A 23,084-nucleotide genomic window follows, 5' to 3' on the forward strand; every position below is an offset into this window, starting at 1 on the left:
TTCAACACACTCCAAAAACTTCCACAATTGTTTCTTGTCCTTTCATGTTGCCTCTCCATCAGATACTGGTGTGGTCAAAGTCCCTTGTGAATACCAGGGCCTGTGATCGTGTGGACTTTTCCCAGTAGTGTAAAGAAGGCTTCCTCTACTTCCTCTTGATCAGGTGCTCTACAGCAGACATCTCCCCAGTGTCGTGGTTTAACCCTGGCCAGCAACTAAGCACCACAGAGCTGCTCGCTTGCTCCCCATTCAGTGGGATGGGGGGAGAATCAGAAGGGTAAAAGTGAGAAAACTTGTGGGTTGAGATAAAGACAGTTTAAGAGGGAAAGCAAAAACCGTGCACGCAAGCAAAAAGCAAAATAAGGAATTCACTCGCTACTTCACATGGGCAGGCAGGTGTTCAGCCATTTCCAGGAAAGCAGGGTTCCATCATGCATAACAGTTGCTTGGGAAGATATACCCCGTAACTCCAAATGTCCCCCAATTCCTCCTTCTTCCCCCAGCTTTTATTGCTGAGCATGACATCATATGGTCTGGAATATCCCTTTGGTCAGTTGGGGTCAGCTGTCCCAGCTGTGTCCCCTCCCCACTTCTTGTCCGCTCCCAGCCTACTTGCTGGTGGGGCAGCATGAGAAGCGGAAAAGGCCTTGATGCTATGTAAGCCCTGCTCAGCAATAACTAAAACACTCCTGTGTTATCAACACTGTTTTCAGCACAAATCCAAAACATAGCCTCATACAGGCTACTATGAAGAAATTTAACTCTATCCCAGTCCAAACTAGTACACTCAGGCATCACCTGTGTTGGTCTGTTCTCTGACTTGTACTCACATTCTCTTGACTGGCTCCTCCCCTGCTCCAAGGCAAAGCTGCGTGTGTTTGAGCTACTCCTTTGCACAGAGCACAACCTCTCCCTGCCTATTGTCCAGCCCGTCCTTTCTGAAGAGCTTCATCCATCCATGGCTGCACTTCGTTTATGTGACCTATTCCCCACTTCTCTGTAATCCCCATGAGAACAGAGCCCTGCTACCGTGCCCAGAATATTGACTTCTCTTGGTTTTGTCATGTGTGTCCTCCCTCCATGCTGCATACTTTTATGTGAAGGCACTTGAGATGGGTTCCCACTTTGTGCTGCTTTCACAGGGAAAGTGAGGGCCTACCTGTCCCCTGGGTGCTTTCTCCGTGCCTCTGTTCCTTTATTTCTCTTCAGACTTTGGTCATCATGACCTGTCAGACCTAGCTCAAAGTCCTTCTCCCTATGCTGGCAAAGATGCCCCACTTTGTCAGGTGTCTCTTGTTCTTTTTCAGCAGTCCTCATCAATCAATTAGGATCCCATGGACACTAGCTGTGCAGCCAGGTGTTGACCTATAGAATGCATCTGCTCCTACTGGAGCCTTTTCCCTTCACCTGCAGTATTGAGAAGAACACTTGGGCTCCCATGTACTTCTCCCTTGTTCCCAGACCTCTGTTGTCACTTGTGATTTGGTCTATGTCAGTCTCTTTTTTGCAGTGTTAGCAGCATCCACACAAATGAGCAGTAAGGGGTGACAGGTCAAAGGACTGGACGAGCCTTGGCAGCCTCCCTGTAGTATCCTGTATCTGGGCCTCCAGCAAGCAACAAACCTCCTGTGATAGATTCTTTCCTACAAGAAGACAGAACCAGGCTCTTCATAGTGGTGCATGATGGGAGGATGAGAGGCAATGGGCATAAGCTGAAATAAGAGAGGCTCTGACTGAATATGAAGAGAAACCTTTTTCACAATGAAGTCAATCAAACAGTAGAGCAGGTTGCCCAGAGGGGTTATGCAATCTCTGGTTTTGGATGTTTTCAAGATCTGACTGGATAAAGCCCTGAGCAACCTGGCCTGAATGCAGCCTTGACCCTGCTTTGAGCAGGATGTTGGACTAGGACCCTTCTGAGGTCCCTTCCAACCTGAATTATTCTATGATCCTATGTCTGGTCAGCAGATGGATCCCCTGCAGAAGGGAGACTCCAACTGCAGTCATCCAATGTTCCCTCTTGGTGCTAATGCCACAGTTCTATTGGGTGTACCAGGGCAAGGTTTTGGTAGCTAGGAGTGGGACTGCAGGGGTGGCTTCTGTGAGAAGAGATCAGGGGCTGCCCTGTGCCAGACACAGTCGGTTCCAGCCAGCTCCACAACAAACCCACTGCAGGCCAGAGCTGAGACAATCAGTGAAGCTGGTGGTGCCTCTACGAAAGCATATTTAAGAAAGTGCAAAACGACGCATGGCGGAGAAGAGTGAGGAAGAAAAGTGTGAGAAATGTCCCTGTGAACACCGAGGGCAGAGAAGGAGGGGGAGGAGGTGCTCCAGGTGCTGGAGCAGATCTTCTGCTGCGGCCCATGGAAAAGACCACAGTGGAGCAGGTATTTCCATGTAGCCTGTGGGTGGGACCCCGTGCTGGAGCAGGGAAAAAGTGTGAGAAGGAAGGAGTGGCAGAGACAAAGTGTTATTAACTGACTGCAACCCCCAAATCCCCATATCCCTGTACTGCTCAGGGGGGTGGGGAGGTGGGTGTAGAGGAGTCAGGAATGAAGGAGTGAAGTTGAGCCTGGATGGGGTGGGGGAAAGATGTTGTTTTAATTTTTGGTTTTGTTTCTCACCATCCAACTCTCTTGTAATGGACAAGAAAATTAAATTTCATTTTTTCCCAAGTCAAGTCTGTTTTGCCCGTGATGGTAATTGGTAAGTGATCTCCCTATCTTTATCTCAACCCACAAGCTTTTTCATCTTATTTTCTCCCCCTGTCCTCCTGAGGAGGGGGAATGAGAGAGAAGCTGGGTGGGCATCTGGCAGCCAGCCAAGGTCAACCTACCACAACAGTTCGGGCCCAGCTGGCTCTGAAGCCTCCCTCAGAGCTGGTTTCTCCTCTTTGACTACCAAGGTACTCTACCGGTTCTGTAAATTCAGATCTGCAGGTAGGGAAGGAGCCTTTCTTCTGCTGCCAGAAGTCACAAGCTTCCAGCTCCACACCCCTATACCCCTTACACACACACACACCTGGGCATGTCCATCCTGCTCTCGTTCAAGCATAACCACTAGCCATCCCTCCTTCTTTGCATCATGTGGCTCAGGCTCACCTCTGTAGAGTCTCTGTGAAGACCCTGTCCACCTCCTGCTCATCCTCCTCAATGCCACACAGCCTGCACCCCTCCTCCCATAGCTCCTTTATCTGCCAACTCAGTGCCTTGACCAGAGCATGTCTCTCACAGGTGATGCCACCATCACCCCCACTCCCAGGGAGAGGCCCCAGGCACTCCCTCCAGCCCCAAACCTGGGCAGATGCATCCTCCTGTTACAGAATCCCCACTGCAACATAATGGTAGCTTAAAGGGTCCTCCCTCCAGGGCTCTGTGTCTGAGTCAAGCTCTCTGCCATACTGGGACTACTTGCTCCACCCAGTGCTGGGGACTGAGTTCTGTGGCATGTCACTGCCATTGTCACACAGCTTTAAGCAGTTCCTATACTGTCTCTGGAGCACTTTCTGGGCCTCCTTTGTGCCCCCTGCCTTGACAGCTGCCAAGTCTCTTAGCTGTGCTCTGCAAACTTGCTTAGTGGTTAGATAGGTGCTCCCCTGTAGCAGATAAGTTTAGTATGACCAACTTTGCTGTTGTTTTAGTCTATTAGGGAGCTAGTTATCTGGCTGTTTTGGTCTTTGATACTGAATTGGTCTTCCAGGGATACACTTTGAGGTGTGCTTTGACAGCAAGTTTACTACTTGACAAAATACACAACATCAGCAGCTTTGACACGTGTACTATGGCAATGAAGACATTTTTCTGATAGTCGTGATGGTATATGTATCATCATGATTGCTGAATGAAATGGCAATACCTTCTATATCTCCATTAGGTGGCTATGCATCAGTACAATAATTTGCATAGAAAATATTGCACACATTGGACTCCTAGTCTACACAATCAAGGATTAAGTCTTAGGTGCTTTGAAATATTGCTTGTCACTTGCTGTGCCAGTGAATTACAGCATATTAGCACAAATGCCTGGAAGAGAGAAGGCTTCAGAGTGACCTAATTGCGGCCTCCGAGTACCTGAAGGGAGTCTACAAGAAAGCTGGAGAGGGACTTTTTAATAGGGCATGTAGTGACAGGACAAGGGGAAATGGCTTCAAACTGAAAGAGAGTAGGTTTAGATTAGATATTAGGAACAAATTCTTTACTGTGAGGCTGGTGAGGTACTGGAACAGGTTGCCCAGAGAAGCTGTGGATGCCCCATTGATGCCTTTTACTGGTCTTAAAATCAAGAGGCATACACGGTTAGAAGGGAAAAAGGGATTTTACCTTGGTATTTATTTTTAGGGATCCTTAGGTGCACTACGTCCAGGTCGAATGCACCTCAATGCACACCGCAATGCACACCCCAAAAGATCTGGTATAACATTATAGGTCTTACTAATTAGCATATCTATCAAAGATTCCCCAATGAGAGGCTCGAATGAGCGCCCCCCCTCCCCAAGGAACCTTCCCCTGGATGGTTCTATCTTAGTTTACAAAATGTGTTCTGGAGAGGACTTTGGGGTCTGGGGCACACTGATCCCTAACTACGAAGCTTCTAAAATGTTTAGTCTCCTAGCTTGACAAACAAGTCCAAGAATGTAGGCAAAAAGCACTGAGAATACAGAAGTTGTAAAAAGGTATAACGGGTATAAAAGAAAAGACAAAAAATCATCATGGCATCACCATCCCTGGCAGTGTTCAAGGCCAGGCTGGATGGAGCTCTGAGCAACCTGGTCTAGTGGAAGGTGTCCCCATATACAGCAGAGGGGTTGGAACTAGATGGTCTTTAAGGTCCCTTCCAAACTCAGCCATTCTATGATTCTATGAAATAGTTTTATCAACTATTTTTTCCTTAGCAAAACCTAAGGACGTTAAAATATTTGCCTTTTCTTGCATGATTTGAATATTTTCATTCCTGTCCAGCCCAGACAGTAGTAATTGAGACCCTTGGGAAGAGACTAAGTACTTCAAAGTATTACTAAAAAGAAGAAATAGAAAAAAAAAAAAAAAGATTAAATTTGACACTGATACCTATATTTAGTAGCCTTCCAAAGTATTTTGCTCTGTAGCACTTTCCAAATGGACTAGCTCCCACTCATATATATACGTATATGCGCCAAAAAAAAGAATTGTAATGGCATGGTATCAGGAATTAGCTGATACCATGGTTCTGAGAGAAATATAGCTGGACTACAGTAGCATTGTTCATTGGGTAATTAGCATTGCTGCCAGAGCTACTTAACTGTCCCGGAAATGACACTGCACTAATACAACTATATTATTCTAGTTCCAGTGATGCCATGATGATTTTTTGCATTTTCTTTTATACCCCTGTTATACCCTTTTACAACTTCTGTATTCTCAGTGGTTTTTAGCCTACATTCTTGGACTTGTTTGTCAAGCTAGGAGACTAAACATTTTAGAAGCTTCGTAGTTAGGGATCAGTGTGCCCCAGACCCCAAAGTCCTCTCCAGAACACATTTTGTAAACTAAGATAGAACCATCCAGGGGAAGGTTCCTTGGGGAGGGGGGGCGCTCATTCGAGCCTCTCATTGGGGAATTTTTGATAGATATGCTAATTAGTAAGACCTATAATGTTATACCAGATCTTTTGGGGTGTGCATTGCGGTGTGCATTGAGGTGCATTCGACCTGGACGTAGTGCACCTAAGGATCCTTAAAATAAATACCAAGGTAAAATCCCTTTTTCCCTTCTAACCGTGTATGCCTCTTGATTTTAAGATCAGGAAAAGGCATCAGTTGCTGGTGACCACGAAGGGACCCTAAAGACCTTGAAACTTGCAGTCTTGGGTTGAAACACATCTTGCTTTGCCCCTCTCTCTGCCGGCGAACTATAGAGGGGCCGGAGCGATGATCCAGGACTGTGACCAGGAATTTGGCCATTTTGGCCAAATCTAGAAATATATCCTCTGAGAGAAGGCAGGTTACAACCATCCCTCCCCCACCAGGTTCGGGAAAAAAAGAAACTTTTTCCTCGAAGGAAAGTGAAAGAGATAAAAACTATTTATTTGACAAACACACGGGAAAAGGATAATAATGCTAAATAATAAAACCCCTCGCTCTGCTGAGAGAAACCTGGCAAAATTTCAGAGTCCATCCATAGATCTCTCTCTCCCCCTCCTTGGAGCTGGGATGGGGTGGTGGGCCCACCTCCAGGGCCAAGGCCTCAGTGGAAATTCCTCCCGATGTATTCTGATGTTGAAACAGTCCAGCAGAGAAAAAAAAAGGGAAAAAACAAAGTCCCAGGAAAACAAAAGTTCAACTCTCCATCTCTCTCTGGAGAAAGAAAAAGGAGCTGAAGAAACTGGCCGAAAGCAAGCAGGGTGCCTTCCCCACACTCGCTCTCCTGCCGCAGCTGAAAAAAAAGTCTCTATCTCTGTGTGCCCTTGAACAAGCTGCAAACTGCTTTGAAGAAGTTTTGCTCAGGTTTTCCTCCCCCCTCTCAGGCTCAGTTTAAAGGCACAGAAAGGCACAAAATTAATTTTCTGGGCATGGGGCAGCGATAGGGGATACACATCACAAAGTCACCCCCAGACAAGGGCCCAGCATGGAAAGGCATCACCAGCACTAAATTGGGGTGTCTGTACTGCACTCTGTTGTGCGGTGGAAATGGGCTATATATTTTTTTTTTTTATTCTTGATTGCGCCTTATTTTTTTCTTTTGTGCAAGGAAGGCCTTCTGTCGCAGCGGGGATTACTGCAACAAGTATATTTCAAACCAGGAGTCCCGTGGAAACCGAAGTATATATGGACAGATTCGTGGTAGATGTTTCAGAGATGTTTATTTCTTCAGCCGCATGGCCGGGGCTCAGCTCAGGAACTCCCCGGTCACGGGACCCCAGGGTCCTTGGCCACCCCGGGAAACACAAACCAACCAATCGGGAAATGAGACTGACCAGGGGCAGGGAGACCCCGTGCCTCCCCCCCAGGGCCCCTCTCCCAGGGCTCCATGGCAGGGGAGGGACCCCAACAGCCTTCCTCAGATTAGATGGCAGTCTGGCATCAGCTTTACAACATATGGCCTTATATGTTGCTTGTCTATCTTAGTTTTGTTTTCTATTCTGACATTTTAGAGTTTATTGATGCTTCTTTAATTTCTTTATTGTATGGCTCTTTGCATGCTAGTAATATGTCTTTCCTCAGGCTCTTCTCATTTCAAGGTTCTCTTTCTGAAGAAATAAGATGGAGTCTAGTTGGTCACTTCCTGTAAATATCTATGCTGTATACTTGCATGTAATACCTTTCTTTCACTTCTGAATGTATGCTGGTTAATTTATTTGGTGATAATTAGTTCTGTATTCTTACTAGTGAGTTTGCAGTAGTGGTTTGGGCTGAAATCTTGGAAGCATTTTTGCATGACTCACTTAAGCAAACTTCCATGGTAACTGAATATTATACTGCATACTGCTACATCTTTAAGTTTTGGTATTGTTATTGTCTTGTTTCTTATGAAGACTGATATAAGCTTCTGTTGCAGTGAAAATAAGGGTATAGCGCCTCTAAACGTTTCAAAGGAAAGCGGAGGTAATGTGACAGTAAAATCATAAAATCATAGAATGGTTTGGGTTGGAAGGGACCTTAAAGATCATCTGGCCCCAAACTCCCTGCCATAGGCAGGGACACCTTCCATTAGACCAGGTTGCTCAAAGCCCCATCCAACCTCACCTCAAACACTGCCAGGGATGGGGCATCCACAACTTCTCTGGGCAACCTGTTCCAGTGCCTCACCAGCCTCACAGTAAAGAATTTCTTCCTAACATCAAATGTAAACCCACTCTTTCAGTTTGGAGCCATTCCCCCTTGTCCTGTCACTACAGTTCCTGATGAAGATTCCCTCTCCGGCTTCCTTGTAGGCGCCCTTCAGATGCTGGAAAGTTGCTATGAGGTCTCCATGCAACCTTCTCTTCTCCAGGTTGAACAGCTTCAACTTTCTCAGCCTGACAATAATGTTTCAAATTATCAAGGGCAAGCCCAGCAGAGGGTCACCAAGATGGTCAGAGGCCTTGAGCACATGACATGCAAAGAGATGCTGAGAGCTTGTGCCGGTTTGGCCAAATCTAGAAATATATCCTCTGAGAGAAGGCAGGTTACAACCATCCCTCCCCCACCAGGTTCAGGAAAAAAATAAATTTTCCTCGAAGGAAAGTGAAAGAGATAAAAACTATTTATTTAACAAACACACGGGAAAAGGGATAATGATGCTAAATAATAAAACCTCTCGCTCTGCTGAGAGAAACCTGGCAAAATTTCAGAGTCCTTCCGTAGATCTCTCTCTCCCCCTCCTTGGAGCTGGGATGGGGTGGTGGGCCCACCTCCAGGGCCAAGGCCTCAGTGGAAATTCCTCCCGATGTATTCTGATGTTGAAACAGTCCAGCAGAGAAAAAAAAAGGGAAAAAACAAAGTCCCAGGAAAACAAAAGTTCAACTCTCCATCTCTCTCCGGAGAAAGAAAAAGGAGCTGAAAAATCTGGCCGAAAGCAAGCAGGGTGCCTTCCCTACACTCGCTCTCCTGCCACAGCTGAAAAAAAAGTCTCTATCTCTGTGTGCCCTTGAACAAGCTGCAAACTGCTTTGAAGAAATTTTGCTCAGGTTTTCCTCCCCCCTCTCAGGCTCAGTTTAAAGGCACAGAAAGGCACAAAATTAATTTTCTGGGCATGGGGCAGCGATAGGGGATACACATCACAAAGTCACCCCAAGACAGAGCTGGGTTTGTTCACCCTTCAGAAGAGAAGGTGCCAGGAGCCATTATTTCTGTTTGCAACTACCTGACCAGAGTATACAGAGAAAACGGAGCCAGACTCTTCTCAGAGGTGCACAGTAATAGGATGAGAGGTAAAGGACACATGTTGGAACATGAGAAATTCTGTTTAGATATTAGGAGTTTGCTTGTTTGTTTTTATTATCCATGAGGGTGTTCAAATACTGGAGCAGGATCCCAGACAAGATCCTTTGATCTTCTGAACCCCACTGCCATGCACACACACACACGCACTCTCTACTATAATACCTGCATCTAACAATTAAGATGAAGCTACATAGAGAGTGTAGTAGAGGGGGGGTTGTTTGGTTTTAAACTTGAGAAGAATAGGTGATGGTAAATCTTAATCTGCCCAGGCTTTACGTGCTCCCTAAAATAGTTCTTGAACAGAAAAGACATAAGGATAGATTCAAGTTGAATAAGAAAACTTTGGTTAAGGGTCCTTTGTAGAAGTTGTCCACACTAAACCCATCATAAAGAACGTTATTTTGAATAAATTAAAGGAACCTAGAACTCCCCATTGGGTGTCCACATAAGTGAAGTTCAGTGGAGCTTTTGGAATTTCTACTATACTCAGTCTCATGATTTATGTACAGAACTCGCTCTTCCTGCCATGCAAGAAGTTTGCTGGGATTGTCACTTCCATCTAACCTTTTCCAGAAGTTAAGGAGTTCAGGATTTTTGATTCCTTGAGCACACAGCAGGAGAGTTCCCTGTTGAATATACTCAATGAAGGCTTTCCTCCGGTCAAAAGTTGCATCAAGTAACGGTCTCGTACAGAAGTATAGCACTTGGCCAATGCATTTACCTGGCCAAGAGCTGTATTTCTCTTGCTTTCAAGGGTGCTTCAGAGAAGCCTTAGAGTAACAGAGCTGCAATAAAGAATATCACCAGAAAACCAAATCAAAAAGCTGTAGGTATCCACCCATAGTATATAAACAGAGCATGATCCCAACATCAATTTGAGCACCACAGGTCTAGTCACCCAGGCTATGTATTTGGACATACCTCCAAACAGCTTTTACAACTCAGAAAGTTAAGTGAAAATTTTAAACCAGCTTTTATGAATGTAGCAGTCATTCTTGGAAGAAAAGAGCACCCTGTTAGGTTATGTGATAAAAAAAGCTTGTCTCCAGAGGAACAATGGCAAGTGGGGGAACCTAAAGAATAATCTGCCCAGGCCTATTGCAGGAGAACCATCAGCCCATCGAAGGTTCATCTCCACACACACCCAGGAGGGAGCGCAGAGGCACAATGGCGGGCAGGGGAACTCCGATAGCACAGTCAGAGTAAGGGACACCCTGCCCCAGCTCCTCTCCTGTCCCAGGAGAGCTTCAGTCCCATTGTCATTGTCCAGGGGTGACACCCATCAAAGATGGTGCCAAGATGGTGATGGTTGGGCTTGATGATCTTAAAGGTCTTTTCCAACCTAAATGAGTTTATGATTCTAAGATGAGTCAATGGGAAAGGCTCTCTGGATCACCTGTGGACTGGGGTGGGGATGGGGAGGTACTGCCTAGGGAATATGGGACACATTATGGGATGTAAGGTAAGAGCATTTGGGGATCACACAAGACATTATAGGATGCTTAGGGGAGGAAGCAAAGGCAGGGGGAGGGATCTATGTGGTTTTGGGAAAAACAAGCATGGGAAACAGAGGGATAAAAGGGCCCGGTCATGGGTACGCAGATGGTCAGTCAGTATGCTTCTCTGTCCATACCTTGCACCTGATCATCACAGTCTGTCCTGTCTTCTCATTAAAATCCGTTTTACCTCTTTTCCTGGATGAAGGAACTCTCTATTCTGTGTGTACATGTGTGCATGGAGGTCTAAATGCCAGCAACTAGAGTCAGACCACGGGTCATAAGGGCCCATGTGTCTGGGGTGCCAGCAACTGGAGCGAGTGAGGGTACGCATGTTGGTGCATGACCACCTAACTAGCTGGAGAGTGGGTTAAGTGGCTTGGGAGCCAGGTGTGCATGTGTGCCTCATGGGATGTGACAACCAGAGTAGTTGACTACTGGAGGGTCCAGGGTGTTCAGGCCAACTGCTGGAGGGACCAACCAGAGGGTCTGGGGGTTGACTAAGAGACCCCTTTATACATGTCTGTGCGTGAGGCAACTGGGGAGAGCAAGGATGCAGCTACTGGATGGACTGAGTGTGTATGCCCAATTATTGGAGAAATCCAAGGCACACATATCTGTGTTGGTGTGTTGTCAAGGGAGGTCTGTACCAGCAACTGGGGAGACCGGGGATCCAGGAGCCAACTACTGTGTAGACTGTCTAAGCCCAGCTACTGGAGGGAACCACGTGTCATGGGTTAGCAAGCACAGTCCCGGAAGTGATGTTCTTGCAAAGGGGTGCTTACAGCTTCCTCTGTGACCTAACAGAACCTATCAGCTGGCCAGTTTGAATATGGACAATTCTTTAAGCCACTTAAAGTTGTGACCGCCTCTGTGATCTCATTTCCGGTGCTGGGACAGGTGGCTGCGGGCCCCGTGTGGGGGCCAGTGGGCCCGGCCCAGGCCCTGCTCGGGCCAGGCCAGGCCGGGACACAGCCATGCTGGAGCCAATGGGCCCTGTTCCACCCACGGAACCCCCCCCACAGCCCTGCTGTGGGCAGCCGGAGCGGCTCGGCTCCCACCCCCCCCCACCCCCCCCCCCCTCCACTGCGGCCAAGATTCAGCTAAAGCTGCCCACCACTGTCAGGCAGAGATCATGTGACCAACAGCGATAAGCAACATTCCAGCTGCAAGGCCGAGGTGAGATTAACCCTTTTAGTGTTGTGAAGAGCTGAAAACCTGAGGGAAGAGAAAGAGGAGATGCTTAAAGCTGAAATTCTGTTGTGAAGCTATGATATATCAGAGTACCCGTTGTAATTTCATGAAGGCATGGGGGGTGGAGCGTTCAACTTGTACTTGTGAGCAAAAGCACCTGCGCTGAGATAGGCAGATGCTGACGCAGCTGTAATTTCATGAGAAGTTTGGACAGGGAGAGATGGAAGCGATGAGGACTTTTGCTCCACATGGGAAAGGAGAAAACCTCAGTTCCTAGAGATGCTCCCAGAGATAGTCCTAAAGATGAAGAGGAGGAAGACCCTTTGCTCCCAGGGAAGGAGAAGGGCCTCTGTTCTTAGAGATGAAATGCTCCCAGAGATGGGTGAAGAGAACTTTTGTTTCTGAACGGCTCAACCTTAAAGTTGTACCCCAAAAAACTTCAAGAGTGGACCCTCGAAAGCAGTTGTGGGAAAAGCTGCAAGTCGGCAAAGGGACTCACATGCGAGCAGAGAACCAACCTGGGCGGCTGTCTCGTTGTGGTAATGTTTTCATAGCATGGGCAAGAGAGACTCCTCTTCCTAAATGGACTGAACAAGGTTATTATGGAAGTGGTAAACAGACTGAACATCTCAAGGGTTGTCTTTTTACATTGTCACTGGCAGAAGGGAGAAAGGTGGGGGAAGGAGAAGAGTTCTGAAGGTGTGGTATAATTTTTTTTTCTTCTTTTAGGTCTGTTAATAAACTTCTTTATATTCTTTCAAGTTTGGTGCCTGCTTTGCATTTCTCCTAATTCTTATCTCACAGAAGGTAAACAGTAATGAGTATTTTGGACCAAACCACTTCTTAAATTGGTGTTTCTGCCCGGTTACAAACTGAACCCGCTACACCACGTGGCATATACGTATATATTTCCTACTTACAGACCTTCATCCTGATCAATCAGAGAGGAGAACAGGATGAGATAATTGGTGTTGGTTGGGTTTATGTGAATGCTGAGTGTTTCTGCTGTGTGACCAGCTGTGTGTGCATGTATGCATATTGTATATGTGTGAGACCTACTGGAAATACAGGCTCAGTCTCGCTACTAGTTGGGCCTGGGGGTATGGAGCTGTGTCCCCAAGCTAAATGGGTAAACAGTTTTTGCTTATGCTTTTAACACTGAAGGGCACCTGACCTCGGTGCCGGGGAAGGTTATGGAGCAGATCATCTTGAGTGCCATCAAACAGCACGTACAGGACAACCAGGTGATCAGGCCCAGTCAACATGGGTTTAGGAAAGGCAGGTCCTGCTTGACTAACCTGATCTCCTTCTATGACAAAGGTGACCATCTTGGTGGATGAGGGAAAGGCTGTGGATGTTGTCTACCTGGACTTCAGTAAAGCCTTTGACACTGTCTCCCACAGCATTCTCCTGGAGAAACTGGCTGCTCATGGCTTGGACTCTTTGCTGGGCAAAACACTGGGTGGATGGTTGGGCCCAAAGAGCAGCAGCGAACAGAGTTACATCCAGTTGGTGGCTGGTCACAAGTGGTGTTCCCCAGGGCTCAGTATTGGGGCCAGTCCTGTTTAATATCTTTATTGATGATCTGGATGAGGGGATTGAGTGCACCCTCAGTAAGTTTGCAGATGACACCAAGTTGGGCTGTAGTCTTGATCTGCTGGAGAGTAGGAAGGTTTGACAGAGGGATCTGGACAGACTGGAGTAATGGGCTGAGGACGATCATATGAGATTCAACAAGGCTTGTATCAGAAATAGTATGGCCAGCAGGACTAGGGAAGTGATCATCCACCTGTACTCAGCATTGGTGAGGCCACGCCTCGAATACTGTGTTCAGTTTTGAACCCCTCAATACAAGACAGACATTGAGGTCCTGGAGTGTGTCCAAAGAAGAGCAACAAAGCTGGTGAAGGGTTTTATGAGGAGCTGGGGTCGTTTAATCTGGAGAAAAGGAGGTTCAGGGGAGACCTTATTGCTCTCTACAACTACCTGAAAGGAGGTTGTAGTGAGGTGGATGTCAGTCTCTTTTCCCAAGTAATGAGAGGAAATGGCCTCAAGTTGTGCCAGGGGAGGTTTAGATTGGACATTAGGAAAAATGTCTTCAACAAAAGGATTGCCAAGCATCAGAACAGGCTGCCCGGGGAAGTGGTGGAGGTATTTAAAAGATGTGTAGACATGGTACTTAGGGACATGGTTTAGTGGTGGACTTGTCAGTATTAATGGTTGGACTCGATGATCTTAAGGGTCCTTTCCAACCTAAATAATTATATGATTCTAAGGCAAAACTGGATGAATCAAGGCTTGGGATACAGTAGCTGAACAGAACATTTTAGGATTCTAGGAGCTTTAAACAGAAGTATGAACCACATATGGAACAGTATATGCAATGTTAAGCTTTAAAACACGTTTGCACCAGATCCATTTCCTGAAGTACAGTTACCTCAACTCTCACCAAACTGAAAATTAAATAAAAGGGAATTCAAGAGCTGACCATATGAAGGAAATTAACATATTTCCATGAATTGTAGTGGTTAAGACATGCTCTCTTAATGTGTTCACAGTTCCGGGAGACCCACTATATCCTCAAGCAACGCTTACTTATGACAGATGTTCCAACTCCCATATCGGCTGCTCTATCAAAAAGCATTTATCTCTAGATCCATTGTGCAGTCAAAAATAGATTCTTGTCCTATTGTTTTCTATTTGACATTCATGATTGATTCCCCTAGTTCTCCCATTCTCCTTGCTGCTGAGATTTCTTGCAAAAAACCCCAGATTTTAACAATAACACAGTCGTTAAATGGTTTGGGTTGGAAGGAACCTTTAAAGATCCTTCTCTTCTCCAGGCTGAACATCCTCAACTCTCTTAGCCTTTTCTCATAGGAGAGGTGTTCTATCCCTCTGATCATTTCTGTGGACCTCCTCTGGACCCGCTTTGACGGGGAAGAATCACCTCCTTTGACCTGTTGGTCAAGCTTCTTTTGATGATATGATTGGCTTTCTGGGCTGCAAGCGCACATTGCCAGCTCACATCCAGCTTTTTGTCCACCAGTACCCCTGATGCCCTTTCCTGGTCTTAAAATCAAGAGGCATACACGGTTAGAAGGGGAAAAGGGATTTTACCTTGGTATTTATTCTTAAGGATCCTTAGGTGTACACGTCCAGGTCATATGCATCGAGATGTACCCCACTGAGTCTTTCCCTGTGTCTCTGTGTCTCTCTTCTTCCGTGTGTCGTGTGTGTGTGTGTGTGTGTCCCCAACATTGGGTATAACATTATAGGCTTTTCTAATTAGCATATCTATCAAAGATTCCCCAATGAGAGGTTCAAGTGAGCCCCCCCTCCCCAAGGAACCTTCCCCTGGATGGTTCTATCTTGGTTTACAGAATATGTTCTGGAGAGGACCTTGGGGTCTGGGGCACACTGATCCCTAGCTACGAAGCTTCTAAGATATTTAGTCTCTTAGCTTAACAAACAAGTCTAAGAATGTAGGCAAAAAGCACTAGGAATACAGAAGCTGTAAAAAGGTATAACAGGGGTATAAAAGAAAAAGCAAAAATCTTCATGGCATCACCCCCAAGTCCTTCTCCACAGGGCTGCTCTCAATCCCTTCATCCCCCAGTCTGTACTGATACTGGAGATTGCCCCAAACCATGTGCAGAACCTTGCACTTGGCCTTGTTGAACTTCACTTCTCGAGCCTGTCAAGGTCCCACTGGATGCCATCCCTTCCCTCAAGCACCACTCAGCTTGGTGTCATCTGCAAACTTGCTGAGGGTGCACACAATCCCATTTTCCACGTCACTGATGAAGATATTCAACAGTACTGGTCCCAATACAAACCCCTGAGGGACACCACTTTGTCATGGGTTAGCAAGCATAGCTCCGGATTTTCCTGCAAAGAGGTGCTTACAGCTTCCTCTATGACCTGACAGAACCTATCAACTGGCTAGTTTGAATATTGACAAATTTTTAAGCCACGTAGAATTTTGACCGCCTCTGTGGTCCACATTTAAGAATGGACAAACCCTGGGAAGCCCGCTCTCTTGCTTCCAGCCGGGGGACAGGTAACTGGGCTGGGCCCGTACAGGGCCCGGTGGGCCCTGCCGGGCTGTGCCGGCTCCAGGCCAGGACCTGCCTGGGCCAGGCCTGGGCCGGGATACAGCCATCCTGGAGCTGATGAGCTCTGTTCCACCTGTGGGCCCCCCCCCCCACCCAGCTCTGCTATGTGCAGACTGCGTGGCCTGGCTTTCCCCGCTCCGGCACGGCTGAAGATTCAGCCGAAGCTGCCCCGCTGTCTGGCAAAGATCATGTAAACAGACTGAACACCTCAAGGGTTGTCTTTTAACAGTGGGAGAAGGGGGAAAGGTGGGGGGAGGAGAGGAGTTCTGAAGGTGTGGTATGATTTTATTATATTTTTTTTCCATCTTTTAGGTCTGTTAATAAACTTCTTTATATTCTTTCAAGTTTTGTGCCTGCTTTGCTTTCTCCTAATTCTTATCTCACAGAAGGTAAATAGTAATGAGTATTTTGGACCAAACCACTACAGTTACCAGTTTCCATTTGGACACCGAGCCATTGACTGTAACTCTCTGGATGCAACCATCCAGACAGTTCCTTATCCATCTAAGAGTCCACCCATCAAATCCATATCTCTCCAATTTAGAGAGAAGGATGCTGTGTGGGACTGTGTCAAAGGCCTTACAGAAATCCAGGTAGATGACATTTGTAGCTCTTCCCTTGTCCACTGATGCAGTCACTCAATCGTAGAAGGCCACCAGATTTGTCTGGCACAATTTGCCCTTGGTGAAGCCATGAGGCTCTCAACCTGTGTACTGCTGTTTTTCAAAGACAGCTCTGTGCAATCAGTCCATTTTTTTACTTAGAGGGTGTGGAGGACCAGGCATAAGCACGTAAAAAGCATGTTTTGTCTCAAATATTATAACCATTGCGACAGGAAAGCTGTGATTGGAAGAGAGGGTCCTGCAGAAGTGGGGCAGCGCTGTTCTGAGCCAACTTCCTTTTCTGCCTTGATGCTCATGCTCAGTGTGCCTGCGTCAAGAGAAGGGTTGAGTCCCGGGCACCTCACTAAAAGGGGCTCCAAGCCCACCACAGACCCCCAACTCCCTCCCCCCCAACTCACTTCCTGGAGGGCTCAAAAGGGCTGACTGCACATGCGTGAACAATGTGGCGTGAATGGGGCGAAAAATCTGTTTTACATAAGAGGCCTGCACCAGGTAAGCTATAAAAGGAAGTGGATCAGTCCCGCTCATGCGTGCTCTCTCTCTCTCTCTCCCTTTGTCAACCCCAGATCCGGACCATCCATAGAGGCAGAAAGAATGTGGGATCTAAGGACTAGTGATATTTTTCCTTCTCTTTCTCTGTTTTCCATTTTTATTCCCCCCTCTCTTGTTTTATCCCAGCAAGTGTGACAATCACATTCTACCCCTTACTCCATACCTGAAGTTTGTTGTGGGAGTCGGGAGCTTGTTAAAGTTAGTTATAAAAGTCAAGAGCTTGTTAGCCAACACTTCCAAGACTAAATAGTGGACTAGTTGCTGGAGTTAAGGCATTATACAATAAAGCATAAGAGTTCCCTGACACGTGGACTGGTGTCTTTGTCCAGCCTGGTGAGAATTTACAATGAACATTGAGCCCCCTTCCAGGTTGTGGCAGAGGGCACCCCCCTTCCCCCCTTTCTTTCCTTCCTTGCCTGTTCTTCCTCAACAGCTTATAGCCATCGATTGCAGCATTCCATCCTGTGATTTATTTCCTAAGTTTCAGTGATAGTGACAAATCATAGGTTTCCAGTTTCAGAGCTGCTTTCAGGTCTTCCTTTTTGTTTCCCATGCTGCATGCATTGGTATAGATATACTTCAGTTGTACTGTCGACTGTTTTGTAGACCTTTTTGGAGGGTTGGGGGGCATTCCTCATTACTATGGTAGGTGCACTTATCCACCCTGTTGCTTGTGAGTACACAAGTGTCACAGCTTTGAACTCCTTTCCCCAATTTCCTTGGTTTAAAGCACTGTTCACTAAGCCGATATGCCAGCAAAAATTCTCCTTCCTATTCTAGATAGGTGGATCCCATCTCTCCCCAATGGGCTTTATTAGTCAAAGAACATCCCGTGATCATAGAAGCCAAAACCCTGGCGACAACACTGGCCACCAAGCCAGGTGTTGATCTGCATGATGCGTCGAGTTCTGCCCGCATCTCTGTCCTTGACTGGGAAGACAAAGAAGATCACTTGGGCCCCTGTCCCCTTCGCTTGTACCCCCAGGGCTCTCAAATCCTGCTTGATCTTGCCCAGACTATGCTTTATCATCATTGGTGCCCATGTGGAAAAAAGTGGTGGATAATAGTCTGCTTTTAGCCAGTTGTATCAATTTCTCTGTGACATCCTGGATTTTGGCTCCTGGCAAGCAGCAAACTTCCCTTGACTGTATATCAAGCCAACAGATGGGTGCCTTGGTGCTTCTCAGCAGAGATTCAACTGCTACTAGCACTTGCCACTTTCTTTTGCAACTTTTAGTGTGTGCAACTTCTGCGGTTTCTTCCCATGAGTCTTGTTCTTTGGCTTCATCCGCTGCCAGGACTTAGTATCTGTTGCTGGTTTGTACATACAAGGAAATGGGGGGGAGTGATATCCTGTTGTCACGAGTTACCAGAGACCATTGGTGAAACACGAACAGGTTGCCCAGAGAGGTTGTAGATGCCCCATGCCTGGGAACATTCAAGGTCACCTGATCTAATTGAAGATGCCCCTGCTCATTGTAGGACGGTTGGACTAGATGACCTTTAAAGGTCCCTTCCAACCCAAGCTATTCTATGGCGCCTCCTCCAAGGTGCTGTCTGTTTGCTGTTGATGCTCTTTGTCTGGTAGTCCTTGGAGGTCAGAGCCATGAAGACCTAATATTTCTTCTTGCAAAGTCTCAAATATACTCTGTTTCTTGTTCCCCCTTCTTAGTACAGAATAACCTGCTGACTTCCTCCTGCAGCTCCACCACCTGTTGCCTGAATGACTCCACCAGAGCACAGCTTGCACCCTCCTCCACCCAGGAGTGTGAGGTGCAGTCTTTACAGCCCTCCACCTGGACAGCAGCTTCCCTGATAGGATGCTTGGTCTGGGCGGCTGCCTCCAGTCATCCCAGGTGAGCCTGGCTAGATAGATGGGCTCCCAGCTGCTGCAGAGCACAGCCCTCGCCAGGTCTCTACCACCATGCTTCCAACAATTCCAAAGCATTGCCTAATAAGCCCTTCTAATTCCTTGGGGACCTCAAGCTGCCAGTTAGGTTTGCACAGCCAACAGCTAGTTGGGGTGATCATTGGGGCTGCAGCCTAAGCCTGTGAGCGAGCAAAGCAGGCAGCAGCCTGACAACTGGTAGAGTGCGCTGCCCTTCTCACACAAACTGCCACAGTGACCCCAATTGACCAAAGGGATATTCCAGACCGTTTGATGTCACGCTCAGCAATAAAAGCTGGGGGAAGAAGGAGGAATGGGGGGGACATTTGGAGTTATGGGGTATAACTTCCCAAGTAACCATTATGCATGATGGAGCCCTGCTTTCCTGGAAATGGCTGAACACCTGCCTGCCCGCAGGAAGTAGTGAGCGAATTCCTTATTTTGCTTTTTGCTTGCATGCGCAGTTTTTGCTTTCCCTCTTAAACTGTCTTTATCTCAACCCACAAGTTTTCTCACTTTTACCCTTCCAACTCCTCCATCCCATTGGGGGGGGGGGGGAGGGCAGTCCTAGATTGGCTGTGTGGTACCTAGTTGCTGGCAGGTGTTAAACCATAACAGTAATGCTTAAGGATTTTTACTAGAATGTTGTGGTAGACTGTACCATAGGCCTTACAGAAGCCCAGGTAGATGACATCTGTAGCTCTTCCCTTGTCCACCAAAGCAGTCACCCCAGTGCAGAAGGGAATTGATAGTTCTTGTACTCTAAGAAAAATGTCCAAGAGGACTTCCATCCACTAACTGCTTAAAAAACTCAAAGTTTCCTCTCGTAAAATTCAGCATCTTGACTTGCCTCTTTGCCTAGCCCATATCCCTCAAGACTCTGAATTCCACCAGGGTCCCCAATTCCTGCTACTTTGTTCTTGAACTTCAATTATATAAATAACTATGTATACACATAGACACATATATATATCAACTTGCTGATGGTAGTCTTCCTCTTCTTAAAGCAAGTCATCTATAAAAGGGTAGCCAAGTTTGAACCTATTTTAAAGAAGTGGTAGACATTATGTTGAAATAGTCACTGTTTTAATTATCTTGCAATAATTTTAAACAAATTATCTCCTTAGGTCCTTGGAATCTCTGAATATGTTACACACCTGTATGCTAGGTTTGGAAAGAATACCTTAGCTAATAATATATTCCAATTGCCTCTGTTCACAGAATCAAAAATCATTTAGGTTAGAAGGGACTTTTTGAGATCACCTTGTTCAACCTCCCTGCTCAAGCAGGGTCAGTTAAAACAGGTTGCTCAGGATCTTGTCCAGTAGGGTTTTGGATACCTCCAAGGATGGAGACTCTACCACCTCCCTAGGAAACATTTTCCAGTGTTCGACCAGTTTTAGGTTCTAACTAAATGATTTGTTAACTCAGTTTAAGATTTATTTTAATCTGCACAGTGCAAACTAACCATGACCCTCTCAGACCCACTGGCATAAAGCTGGTTATGAAAGAAAACTGTTTCAAGATACAGGCCTCTATAAGCAATAAAATTAAAGTGATAGATGCAAGATAAGGCCTTTGCTTTCAAAATTTGGACATACCTTGTACAATCCAATGCCAGGATCTATAAGAAACAAGTGAGCTGATGTAGATGGCTGATTTGGTGATCTGTTACTTGCTGCTCTTTTTACTTTGTTTTGACAGTTGGAAACAGCACAGGGATTGACCTCTCCATCCTGATTTGTCACAGAAGTGGTAGGAGATTCAGATTCAGAGCGTATCAAAAGCTGAACTATGTCATTTAGTCCAACACCGTAGTCAAATAAAGTGTGTCCATCTTCCATCTGTCAAGAAAAAAACAGTATATTGGTAAAGTTCCACCTGTATGTAGCCCTCCTCTTAGAGAGGATAATTTAAAAGAGGAGATATTTGCTTCAAAGTTGAGGAGACATAATACATATTTCAGTTAAATCTAGAAAATCATGTATCTTGAGTGAACTCAAAAGCGACTCAGATTTCTGCCCCATGACATCTCTTCAAAACAAGCATCTTGATATTAGATGAGTTCGTTAGAGCATGGTACTAATAATGCCAGTGTTGTGGATTTGATCCCTGTACAGGCCATTCACTTAAGAGCTGGACTCAATGATCCTTGTGGGTCCCTTTATACTCAGAATATTCTGTGATTCTGTGATCTTTACAGACTCAAGGTGTTTTAATCATAGGACATGAACTGGTATTTTCGACTCAGATCCAGGATTAGAACTGCATTGCAATTTATACCATTATGGAATAATGAAGGGTAAACATGATTTTTAAATTCTCTTTAATAATGATTGCATTGTATATATTATGGTTAAGCAAGTACATGATTTGTTCATTCCTGATCTTATTCAAACAAAACTGTTTTTTACTTCTTTAGTATTGACTTTTCAAAACATATGGAAGACGGGGAGATGATTAGAAAAAGAAAGGTAAAGAAAAGGCAAAGAGCGAGTGCTAGTAACAGGTGAACCTCTGCTGAGAGGGGGAATGAATCAAAGGATGGAATGCTGCAATCGATGGCTATAAGCTGTTGAGGAGGAACAGGCAAGGAAGGAAAGAAAGGGGGGAAGGGGGGTGCCCTCTGCCACAACCTGGAAGCGGGCTCAATGTTCATTGTAAATTCTCACCAGGCTGGACAAAGACACCAGTCCACGTGTCAGGGAACTCTTATGCTTTATTGTATAATGCCTTAACTCCAGCAACTAGTCCACTATTTAGTCTTGGAAGTGTTGGCTAACAAGCTCTTGACTTTTATAACTAACTTTAACAAGCTCCCGACTCCCACAACAAACTTCAGGTATGGAGTAAGGGGTAGAATGTGATTGTCACACTTGCTGGGATAAAACAAGAGAGGGGGGAATAAAAATGGAAAACAGAGAAAGAGAAGGAAAAATATCACTAGTCCTTAGATCCCACATTCTTTCTGCCTCCATGGATGGTCCGGATCTGGGGTTGACAAAGGGAGAGAGAGAGAGAGAGCACGCATGAGCGGGACTGATCCACTTCCTTTTATAGCTTACCTGGTGCAGGCCTCTTATGTAAAACAGATTTTTCGCCCCATTCACGCCACATTGTTCACGCATGTGCAGTCAGCCCTTTTGAGCCCTCCAGGAAGTGAGTTGGGGGGGAGGGAGTTGGGGGTCTGTGGTGGGCTTGGAGCCCCTTTTAGTGAGGTGCCCGGGACTCAACCCTTCTCTTGACGCAGGCACACTGAGCATGAGCATCAAGGCAGAAAAGGAAGTTGGCTCAGAACAGCGCTGCCCCACTTCTGCAGGACCCTCTCTTCCAATCACAGCTTTCCTGTCGCAATGGTTATAATATTTGAGACAAAACATGCTTTTTACGTGCTTATGCCTGGTCCTCCACACCCTCTAAGTAAAAAAATGGACTGATTGCACAGAGCTGTCTTTGAAAAACAGCAGTACACAGGTTGAGAGCCTCATGGCTTCACCAAGGGCAAATTGTGCCAGACAAATCTGGTGGCCTTCTACGATTGAGTGACTGCATCAGTGGACAAGGGAAGAGCTACAAATGTCATCTACCTGGATTTCTGTAAGGCCTTTGACACAGTCCCACACAGCATCCTTCTCTCTAAATTGGAGAGATATGGATTTGATGGGTGGACTCTTAGATGGATAAGGAACTGTCTGGATGGTTGCATCCAGAGAGTTACAGTCAATGGCTCGGTGTCCAAATGGAAACTGGTAACTGTAGTGGTTTGGTCCAAAAACTCATTACTATTTACCTTCTGTGAGATAAGAATTAGGAGAAAGCAAAGCAGGCACAAAACTTGAAAGAATATAAAGAAGTTTATTAACAGACCTAAAAGATGGAAAAAAATATAATAAAATCATACCACACCGTCAGAACTCCTCTCATCCCCCCACCTTTCCCCCTTCTCCCACTGTTAAAAGACAACCCTTGAGGTGTTCAGTCTGTTTACATGATCTTTGCCAGACAGCGGGGCAGCTTCGGCTGAATCTTCAGCCGTGCCGGAGCGGGGAAAGCCAGGCCACGCAGTCTGCACGTAGCAGAGCTGGGTGGGGGGGGGGGGCCCACAGGTGGAACAGAGCTCATCAGCTCCAGGATGGCTGTATCCCGGCCCAGGCCTGGCCCAGGCAGGTCCTGGCCTGGAGCCGGCACAGCCCGGCAGGGCCCACCGGGCCCTGTACGGGCCCAGCCCAGTTACCTGTCCCCCGGCTGGAAGCAAGAGAGCGGGCTTCCCAGGGTTTGTCCATTCTTAAATGTGGACCACAGAGGCGGTCAAAA

At 46.4% G+C, this 23,084-nt stretch overlaps 1 protein-coding gene across 1 annotated transcript in view; it reads right to left on the minus strand.

Annotated features, from left to right (window-relative positions):
- Positions 1-23,084, minus strand: part of LOC309584632 (E3 ubiquitin-protein ligase UHRF2-like) — a 377,453-nt gene that overhangs the window by 256,016 nt on the left and 98,353 nt on the right. Inside the window, exon 2 of the mRNA XM_082300767.1 lies at positions 20,372-20,614. Coding sequence (XP_082156893.1) covers positions 20,372-20,614 — 243 coding nt within the window. The remainder of the gene's footprint in view (positions 1-20,371; positions 20,615-23,084) is intronic.

This window comes from Coloeus monedula (assembly GCF_965178545.1).
Source record: "Coloeus monedula genome assembly, chromosome: W".
NCBI classification, from domain to species: Eukaryota; Metazoa; Chordata; class Aves; order Passeriformes; family Corvidae; genus Coloeus; species Coloeus monedula.